Raw genomic sequence first — 10982 nt, forward strand, 5'->3', positions numbered from 1 at the left:
AACACAACCTCAGGCACAGAACAGGACAAACACAGACCCAGAGAACCCTATACCCCCTACAAAAAACAAACAAAAACAGCAAACCTAGAACCCTATACCCCTACAAAAAAAAATCAAACCCTAGAGAACTCTATACCCCCTAATTAAAGGATAAAACTGGAGGTCTACAGAGGATGAGAGCAGATAAACTCCAACACCAACGTTAAAGGATCAAATGTGTCCAATATTTTCTTTTGACTGTTTGAACTGTTTCCTTTCAGTTTGTTTTGTTCATTTGACTCTTTTAACAGTCTTCATCTGATCTGCTTCAGCTTTTATAACACGAACTTATTCTTTCACATGTTTTTGGTTTCGTAACATAAAACCATAAACTCATCCACACCTGCGGTAAAAAAAAAGTTTTATTCACATATTTCGGTGACCTGTCAACACACAGACCCGTGACCTTTGACTTCTGTCCAACAGAATCCATGTTTGGTGTGTGAGAGGAGTCTGACGGTGCATTCAGGAAACTCAGTCAGTTCCGGTCCAGAAACACCAGGGGGCAGGGCAGGTTTGTTTTATTTTTAAAAAAGGAGGAAACTCAAGGGAGGTGACACATCTGATTCAAACGACGATTGGATGGCGGCTTCGTCTTCTCCAGCTGAGGTCGCCAGAAGGACTGGACAATAAAAAACAAACATCACTGTCGATAAAGTTCAAACCGCTGTTTCGTTAAAGGCTGAATTTTTGGTCCTGAGTAAAATTTGAAAAAAAAACAGACATTATTGATTATTTTAAGTTATTCATAAAAGACAAAATAAGACAAAAAGAGATAAGCTGTGAAGACGCCCTCGGAGCTGCTGAGTTCAGGTTTCGTGCTTTTGCTCATTTATTTTGACTTGACGTTAAAAAACTTAAAAATAACTGAACTGAAACAGATGAGACAGTGGAGACTTCAGCTTTTGTCACCCAGTCCTCGAATTCAAGAAAACACGTGTGCATCGCTATGCCGACAGGTCACCGCTCTCAAAGCGCTCCTGGTCGTACACCTCTGCGACCACCTTGCGTCCTCCGAACCAGCGGTGGTTGAGCGCCGCGATGGCGCGGTTCATCTCTGCTGCCTCCGAGAACTCCACGAAGATTTTTACGATGATCTCGGCGTCGTCCTCCTCACCCTGACGCTCCTGGTAGATGATGACACGCTTCACCACCCCGAACTTACCGCACTCCTCAGTCACCTCGCCCTCCAGGTCGTCATCAATGTCATCGGGGCCGACCATGTTCCTCAACACCATGACAGTGGACTGACAAGGGAAAGGGAACGCATCAGCACAGATGCAGCACAGTGAAAACCCTGAACCCAGACCAAAGGGAACTGAGCGCGTGCAGTACCTCCTGTTTGCGCAGCAGTTTCCTCATCACCATGTGGCGAGCGCTGCTGCCACTGATGCTCATGTGCTCCTGTTCACTCAGTGGCTCCGTGATGCCATCCAGTTGAGCGTCCAGCCGACGCTCCTCCTCCTCCTTGTCTTTCCTCTTTACCTCACTGCCCAACGCCGCCACCGGGGGCGTGGCCAGCACCGGGTTCACCAGACCCACCTGAGGCAGACCGGGCCGAGCTGGGGTCACACCTGAGATGGACAGGAAGTACTTGGAGTGAGAGGGAAGCTGATGTTTCATACAAGAAACATTTACTGGACAAAAGTGATGAGAACATGCTCCACGTGTGAATGTGGTTCTGGATGTTCCTGATTCATGTTCTGTGTCCCCAACCGATGGACTGAGTGAGTCTACACACATGGGACCATGTGCCTTCAAACCCAGACACGGGACAGAGGTCAGGATACATCATGACCTGAGCTTGGTCTCAGACCCTCAAGTGGACCAGGTCCAACCCTGTGAGACCGTGTACCATCCCATAACATGTAAATGAACCCATCCACTGTAGAACACGTCATCCCAAAACGGAACACATGGTTTTCATTAAAGAGCGAACCGAGCCGGAACTCCGACCCAAAACACCTGCTCCTGCCCCAGATCTTACCTGTGATCACACCTGGAGCCTGGGCCGCCATGACGGCCTGAGGAAGTCCTCCAAGCTGCTGAGAGAGGAGCGCCGGACCAGCCAGAGCTCCCAGCACCGACGCTCCCACCGCCTCCTGAAAGCACCACAGCACGACACACAGGTTAGAAACTCCGTCCATCTCACCAAAGACCCCGTTACCCAGACCCACGGACACACCTATGGAACTACCCAGGGAACGGCCACTCCTACCTGAGCTGTGATCTTGGCTGTGGCGGCGGCGGCGGCCACAGCAGCAGCGGCGGGGAGGCCTCCAGGAGCAGTCGGCGTGAGGAGGGGCATGGGTGGAGTCACAGCTTTCCCCACCCGCAGGTACTGCCCCCCGAGATCGAACAGGTTCATGGAGGCAACGGCGTCCTGCGCTGACTGAGCCTTATCATATTCTGTGTAGAACAACAGAGAGATAGAACATCAAAGGAAGAACATTAGAGAGGCAGAACATCATAAAGGTAGGGCATCAGAGGGGTAGAACATCAGAGGTAGAACATCAGAGGTAGAACATCAGAATGTCAGAGGTAGAACATTAGAGAGGCAGAACATCATAGAGGTAGAACATCAGAGGTAGAACATCATAGAGGTAGAACATTAGAGGTAGAACATCAGAGGTAGATCATTAGAGGGGAAGAACATTAGAGGTAGAACATCAGAGGGGAAGAACATTAGAGGTAGAACATCAGAGAGGTAGATCATCAGATGGGTAAAACATCATAGAGGTAGAACATCACAGGGGAAGAACATCAGAGGTAGAACATCAAAGGGGTAGATCATCATAGAGGCAGAACATCACGATCAGATTCAGGATGAAAATAAACTGGACTTTGATCCAAGTTTTCTCAGTTTGTGGACACAGTAGGACCAACAGTCAATTCAATCATCCGACATTCTACCTCTCTGATGTTCTAGGGTCAGTCCGGTCATCTAACAGGGCTCAAAATTAACTTTTTGACCTAGGAGCACTGTGCTCCTAACCCTAAAATGTTAGGAGCACAGGCTAAAATCTAGGCGCACCACTATTATATAAAAAATTTGGAGAACAAGCAAAACTCTTGGCCATACCAAGTAATATTCCTATATGTATTTAAGCAATGTTAACAACCTAGAATAAAGTATTTGAATAGAGTATGAAAGAAAAAGCTTACATTGACACAGGTGCAAAACAATTGTCAGTGTGTGGTATATACTTTAGTTGGTTCTTGGAGAAGAAAGACGAATCACACCATTATTTGCAACAACCAACTTTTTTTATTTCATGGCCTAAAGGCCCTTAGGGGCCGTTTACACGGCGTCGGCTTCAGTCGACTCCGGGAAAATTTCATCGCGGATTAGCCTTCTGTTAACATGTAAACGGTGCCTAGAGTGCCTGAATCCGGAAACTTTTGATGCCAGGGTCCAGGGTGGAATGTTATCGATACGCTCCGCATTTCAGCTCCGTGTTAACGCGAGTCGGAGCGTTCCGGGGTAAAATATGACGTCACCGCATGCGCGCGCAGCCAAGAACCGCCAGTTAACCCACTCCGGGCCAGTTGGTGGCGGTAATGCGCCTCCAAGCTGGTTTGCCAGCCTCTATGACACAATAAAGCTGCAGAAAAAGAAGGAACAACCACAACAACAATGGCCGGTTTCAGAACAACATACGTGCTGCTAACTGTGCTCAGCTCGTCTGTCCAGACAAAGAAGTCCTGCGTCTTTGTACGACCACTCGCCATTGTTGTTTGTAAATAGTGTTGTCCGCCTCCTCCTCTTCTTCTTCTTCTTCTCCTCATTTAAAGGCTGTCTAAACCGGAAATTGTTTGTGCGCAGGCACCTGTTTTACCACCACTGTTTCACTACAGCTCTACATCGCCAGCTACTGGTCTGGCATGGCCACTACAGCGTATTCAGCCATCCTCGCGGACTCATGTTAACGCAGATCGTTATCATAGCGTCGTCGTCTTAACGCGGAATGATTTTATAACGCAAAGGAGAAATCTTTGCGGAGTGTTGCCGTGTAAACGTACCCTGATTAGTCACTGTGGTCTACACCACGCCTGAAGTCAGGAGATTGTTTCAAACGTCGGTGGAGTTATTTGATCCCTTTGTTTATGCCGCGTGCGCACGAGAGGGGGCGGGGACTAGATTTTCCGCTTCAGTCAGCGGGGCGTGGAGCTTGTTTATTTTCAGCTGATGAGTTACTTCTGCAGCCATTATTCTAGGCGCACGTATTAATTTTCGCTCATTTTTTTTTATTGGCGCACCGTGCGATCGTAATCTCAAAAACAGTCGCACTACCGAAATTCTCAGGCGCATGCGACCGTAATTCAGTTGCAGTCACGAGCCCTGTCTAACATTCTGTCGTTCTACCTCTGATGTTCTAAGGTCCGTCAGGTTGTCTGATGTTCTCCCGTTCTACCTCTGATGTTCTAGGGTCAGTTCGGTCGTCTGATGTTCTGCCGTTCTACCTATGATGTTCTAGGGTCAGTGCAGTCGTCTGATGTTCTATGCCGTTGTCTAAGTGATGATGTTCCGTGCTCACCGATGAAGCCATATCCTTTGTGGCGTCCTGTGGTGGGTTCGCGGGCCAACATACAGGACTTGATCTTCCCAAAGGCCTCGAACACACTCTTGATGTCATCATCAGAAAGGTCAGGGTGCACCGACGCCACGTAGATCCGATTAAAGGCTCGTGCTTCCTCTGCCAGCTGATCGATGATGGGCTGAGCTTGACCAATATTACTGGGACGTCCAACCTGCAGGACGACCAGGAGGGACAAATACACCCGGACCAGAACTTTCAGTACAGCAACTTAAACAACATTCAACAAGAACTATCAGGATAAATGTTAAGTCTTTCAAAAATAGCAATATTTAATATATCCACTTATGTTCCAAACTCAGTTCTGTAACAGTCCAAATTCAGTCCTGTTACAGTCCAAACTCAGTCCTCCTGGAGTCCAAACTTACCTTGATGTTTCTGCCTCCAAGAACCACAGAGTTCATCTGTTCCAGAGCGAGTTGAGCAGCTTCAGGCATCTCATACTCCACGAATGCAAAACCCTAAACACAAGAAGTCCTGTAATCAGGGGACACTCAACGTCAATACGAAAAGCTAGCAGTGGCAAGAAGACCAGAGAACCAAGGGACCACAGAACCAAGGAACCAGAGAACCAAGGGATCAGAAGACCAAGGAACCAGAGAACACAGGAACCAGAGAACCAAGTAACCAAAGGACCAGAAGACTAAGGGACAAGGAGACCAGAGAACCAAGGGACGGGAAGACCAAGGAATCAAAGGACCAGAGAACCAAGGGAACAGAAGACAAAGGAACCAGAAGACTAGAGAACCAATGGAACAGAAGACACAGGTACCAGAAGACCAGAGAACCAAGAGACGAGAAGACCAAGGAACCAAAGGAATAGAAGACCAAGAGACCAGAAGACTAGAGAACCAAGGAACCAGAAGACCAAAGAACCTGAAGACCAAAGGACCAGAAGACCAGAGAACGAAAGAACAAGTGGGGGAAGGAAACAGAGGACCAAGGAACCAGAAGGCAATGGAACAAGGGAATCAAGGAACCAGGGTACTAAGGAACCAAAGAACCATAGAACCAAGGGAACCAGAGGGGCAAGGAACCAAAAGACCAATGAACCAGAGAACCAAGGAACCAAAGAAAAAGGAACTGGGGTACCAAGGAACCAGGGTACCACAGAACAAAAGAACCAAAGGAACTAGGGGGGCAAGGATCCAGGGGACATAGAAACCAGAGAACCAAGAAACCAGAGAACCAGGGGTGTGTGTGTGTGTGTGTGTGTTTGTGTGTTGACCTCTGACCTTGTGCTTCATGGTCACAGAGTCCCAGGACATGTCGATGCTTTTGATTGGTCCAAAGGGTGCGAAGGCCTGGCGGATGGTGTCCTCCCCCAGTTCATAGTAGATGGAGCCGACGTAGACGCGACACATGATGGCCAGAGCCCGCTGCCGCTGCGCCGCCACCTGACCACAAACCACACCTACTGCAACATGGGAAATGTAGTCTCAAAGGGCCAATGGGAGATCAGCACACAGCCTACACCCATAGACATTTACATGGAGACGCCTCATTGGCTGTTGAGGGATGTGTCTAAAGCGCTGCCACCTTGGTCTAGAGCTCAGAGGCAGAAGTGTATGTACATCTGTGGAGGTACCAGGTCCAGGTGGATTTGTTCAAACTTCATACATGAAGGTCTGATGCAGGATGTCTTCAAAATGACGGTTTTTCCACCAAAATACAAATTCTACATAATGTTTCCAACAGACAATCTGACCAAACCTCTAACCCACTGGTTCCAACTTGTTTTTACTCTTGACCCCATTTTAACGTCACTTATTTCTACATGATAATTATTGATAGATATTGGATGGATTCAATATATGTGATTATGGACTAAACCTTCATGTCCATGGTGAACATTCTTTTTTGTTGTGGACAGTTTTTTCCATCTCTGGGTACTTTTGTCCCATTTTTAAAGCTGTGGTAGACTTTCGTCACCAAATTGTCATCAGATCTGTTCAACCTCAGTCATATCCTCAGTATCATGAACCCGTTAGTCTTTCTGTCATTGCTCACCTGAATCTCTTCCCTCATGGTGAACAGTTTCTTAGTGCCATCCACCATAAACAAACCATGTGTTTACAAACAGAGCCGGGAGGTAACTCGGGCATCTTCTGAACTTTGGCATGACATGCATTGTGGGAAGTGGAGTTGCAGCTATTTCCGCATTGTGTTTGTTGCAGCTGCCACTGTCAGGCGGAGCTCCGCTTGCTCCACTTCCCTCCAGCTGTTTCCGTGTTTCAGCCGTTTCTGCGATGAGTTTGTTTCACTTATATAACATCATATGGTTCCACTGCCGCTGACAGGCAGGAACCTCCGCTTCCCACAATGCATTCCCGACTGTTTGTAAACACATGGTTTGTTTCTGGTGGATGGCACTAAGAAACTGTTCACCATGAGGGAAGAGATTCAGGTGAGTAATGATAGACAGACCAATGGATTCAGGATACTGAGGATATGACTGAGGTTGAACAGATCTGCGGACAAATTTGTGATGAAAGTCTCCAACAACTTTAAGGCTTTCCAAAGACAGTTGTGTGTAAAGACAGTTGCTCGTACAGACAGTTGTTTGTAAAGACAGTCGTTCGTGAAGACAGTCATTTGTAAAGACAGTTCATACATACAGTTGTTTGTAAAGACAGTCGTGTGTAAAGACAGTCGTGTGTAAAGACAGTCGTTCGTAAAGACAGTTGTTCGTAAAGACAGTCGTGTGTAAAGACAGTCGTTCGTAAAGACAGTACGTACATACGTCCTACATGTTTGACGTTTGTAACAAACAACCCATGTAAATATATGTTGACATTGGACCGTTTTTTGATCGCTTTAATCATGCCGACATCTCTGTCCTCTGCAGACGTCATGTGCAGTAGCAACACCAAGATGGCCGCCTTGTAGGCCCATCACTCCAAAGGGCAGCAGCGGTCGACGCGGCGTCTACGTATATATGTCTATGATCACAAGGACACAAGTGGACATGGCTTGGATCTGATTCAGCATGAATGCACTGTGATGTCACAGCTGTGCACTGATCACCTGACACTCCAGGTGTCAACGGGATCATGTGACTTACCGACTGCAGAGGAGACAGAGCGTCTCCCAAACCCATGGTCAGAGACGCCATCTGAGACACAAAGGGACAGATCCATTAAGAAGAAGAAGAACAACAACAACAGCAGCAAAAACAACAACAAAATACAACAAATAACACAAAAACAACAACATCATCCACCCCCCAGTACCCTGAACCCTAAACCACATCTGTCACATGTTTACAGAAGACCACACACGACACCTTTAGACCGTTAGATGACCATTGCGACCACCGAAGGGGGTCTGAGCTGGTCTACAGTAGTCTGACATAGTCTTGGGGGCTACAGGGGGTCTTATCTGGTCTAAGGTAGTCTGAGCTGGTCTTGGGGGTCTCACAGGTGGTCTAACCTGGTCTACGGTACTCCAACCTAGTCTTGGGGGTCTCATGTGGTCTAACCTGGTCTACGGTAGTCGGAGCTGGTCTTGGGGGTCTAAGTTGGTCGTACCTGGTCTACGGTAGTCTGAACTGGTCTTGGTTGTCTCAGGTGGTGTTACCCGGTCTACAGTAGTCTGATCTGGTCTTGGGGGTCTCAGGTGGTCTTAGCCGGTCTACGGTAGTCTCAGCTGGTCTTGGGGGTCTCAGGTGGTCTTACCTGAAGGCTGGTCAGCTGTTGCTGCTGGGCCAGGGTCTGTTTGACCAGGACACTCTTGATACTCTGCTCCATAGCATATTTTTTGGCCTGAAGAGGAAACAGCCAATCACAGCACAGCTGATGAGGCCTCGCCCACAGTCTCATTACTATTAATGACAGTGACTGGCTCTGAATGTGTATGAATGGACCTTCTGGAGCGCCTCCTGCTGGTTGGGGGTGAGCGGTGGCAGACCCAGCTTTGTGGTGGTGCCCTGTCCGTTCTCCATGATGAGAGACGGCACACCCTGTGGACCAATCAAACGCACCCTCAGTGGAGTTGGCTGTGACGTCACTGATAAGCCATCATCAACTCCATTCAGGTGGTAAACAGGCTTTAACGGTGGTTCAAGTCTTTAACAGTGGTTTAAGTCTTTAACGGTGCTTTAAGTCTGTAACGGTGGTTTAAGTCTGTAACGGTGCTTTAATTCTGTAACAGTGGTTTAAGTCTGTAACGGTGGTTTAAGTCTTTAACAGTGCTTTAATTCTGTAACAGTGGTTTAAGTCTTTAACAGTGCTTTAATTCTGTAACAGTGGTTTAAGTCTGTAACGGTGCTTTAAGTCTGTAACAGTGGTTTAAGTCTTTAACGGTGGTTTAAGTCTTTAACAGTGCTTTAAGTCTGTAACGGTGGTTTAAGTCTCACCAGCTTCACGTCGTTCTGGAGCTAAACTGACTGTCAACACTGCGATTCATTTGTGTGTAATTGGAATTGTGAATGTCACATTCCCACTTTGTAGAATCAGTCCATTTTCATCGATCAGGGTCAAGGCTTTACTAAATGTGAAATCAAAGTGATGGTTTAGTCCCAGACTAACCCAAACACTAACCCTGGGGGCCATGATCTACAGGATGATGAGGAGATTTCACTGTAATGGTTTTTTGCGGCTCGTCCGTCGTTCCTGAAGTGGTTCTGATGTCTGTTAAACGAGCCCACATTGGACAGATGGACTCAGATGAACCATATGAGCCACTGAAGACTGGGTCCACACACTGGAATGGACCGAGACCAGGACGACTGATACCAGAACATGAACCACGAGATCCGGATTATCAAGCCAATGTCAGTAAGTACAAGATCTCAGGCATGAACTCCACATCAGCACCGGAAAGGGAGGAGCTAAAACCGGAAGTCTTCAGTCGTTACTACTATTATTTTACTGTGAAAACAGTTCAGTCATTGGCAGAAAAATTTTCCGGTTTCTGAGTTAAAACCACAGAGATTCAAATTCAGACAGAACTGATCACTGATCAATCAGCTGCTGATCACTGACAGACTTACTGTCTTACTTGTGCACGGGGCCTCTTTTACCTTTTGTTAGCTTAGCCTGGCTAACAGAACCGTCCCGAGCTTCTACTGAGCTCTTAGCTCGTGTCAGGCTTTGTTAGCTTCTGTAGAACCCTCAGATAGAACTGATCATCTGATCGATAATCGTTGATCAGTGTGTAAGCTCCACATGTGCAGAGGTCATAGAGTTAGAGTTTGATTAAAACTGAATTAGACCCAAAGTGTCTCTGTTAGCATTAGCTTCGCACCCATTCGAACACACAGGGTGGGGAATGCGCGCGCCTCTCACCGCGGAGACAGTCACCGCCATCCAGCCGGGTCCGGGTCCGGGTCGGCTCCGCTCCGATGCCTTTATTTGTTTCAGGTGTTTGTTTGTGTCTAAACTGAAACGGCACATCGCCGAGAGGCTGACGTCACATCCGCCGCCAGGGCTGGACTTTCAGAGTAAAACCCTTCGGTTCGGCCCAACACTGGACATTTCATCCATGTCCATGTATTGGTTTGTTTATTTTATTTTCTAAACTAATGACATTTATCCCGTACTTTTTCTGCATTTTACTGTGAAACTACTTCTATATAAACATCATGAAACTGAATTTACACATTCTCTCAGTCTAACCCTAAACCCAGTCTAACCCTAGTCTGCTTACCCAGAGTTCAGTGCGTCCATGAACCACAATAAAAGCCATCATCAATGGAGTCCCCACACCTAGAGTCACCATGGCAACTGCTGACAACAAGAGTACCAGTTATTTCATTCCAGTGGAACCAGAGGTTCTAATGGAAGCATACGGAGAACACAAAGGTATTCAGTGGAAAATGTAACACTGCTGCTGAGGAGAGAAGCTTCACCTATGTGAGGGGAAACGCTAGCACATGGATTCAGTCAGAACAAAGCACTGTGTGTTCACTGTGTTTCTGCATCTATGGGATGGAGTTAGAGCGGACAATCCACGTCTGACTGCGTGTGTGATGTGGGAGGAGTCAGTGGGACGAATCAGGTGAAACTTGGGGTGTCTTAAAGAAAACCTGCCAATGAGCAGGCTATGTTCATGGAGTCAGTTACCGCAGTGACAGACCCGGTTGGTTACCACAGTGAGAGACCTAACCGTCATTTATTTTGTTTCTGTTGTTTTTGTTTTTGTCATTTGTTTTATTTTTGTCATTTATTTTGTGGTTTATTTAGTTTTTGTCATTTTAGTTTTGTTGTCATTTATTTAGTTTTTGTCGTTTGTTTTTGTCGTTTATGTCATTTGTTTTTGTCATTTATTTTTGTCCTTTATTAAGTTTTTATCGTTTTAGTTTTTGTCATTTATTATGTTTTTGTCATTTTAGTTTTTGTTGTT

General features: G+C 46.8%; 1 protein-coding gene across 2 annotated transcripts; it reads right to left on the reverse strand.

Annotated features, from left to right (window-relative positions):
- Nucleotides 1–383: 383 nt before the first annotated feature.
- On the reverse strand, nucleotides 384–10071 carry puf60a (poly-U binding splicing factor a). Of its 2 annotated transcripts, none has more exons than XM_030160392.1 (11): nucleotides 9926–10071; nucleotides 8503–8598; nucleotides 8315–8401; nucleotides 7702–7752; nucleotides 5873–6034; nucleotides 5006–5098; nucleotides 4578–4791; nucleotides 2258–2448; nucleotides 2027–2141; nucleotides 1375–1613; nucleotides 384–1286 (listed from the first exon to the last, which is right to left on the reverse strand). In XM_030160392.1, exons 1-11 carry the CDS (start codon nucleotides 10031–10033, stop codon nucleotides 987–989), a joined length of 1656 nt encoding a protein of 551 aa, XP_030016252.1. In that variant the 5' UTR covers nucleotides 10034–10071; the 3' UTR covers nucleotides 384–986. The 2 variants fall into 2 exon arrangements, with proteins under 2 accessions (XP_030016252.1, XP_030016253.1); XM_030160393.1 differs by lacking the exon at nucleotides 9926–10071 and adding an exon at nucleotides 9179–9896.
- Between the last annotated feature and the right edge of the window lie 911 nt (nucleotides 10072–10982).

Source organism: Sphaeramia orbicularis, chromosome 17 (assembly GCF_902148855.1).
Source record: "Sphaeramia orbicularis chromosome 17, fSphaOr1.1, whole genome shotgun sequence".
Taxonomy (NCBI): Eukaryota; Metazoa; Chordata; class Actinopteri; order Kurtiformes; family Apogonidae; genus Sphaeramia; species Sphaeramia orbicularis.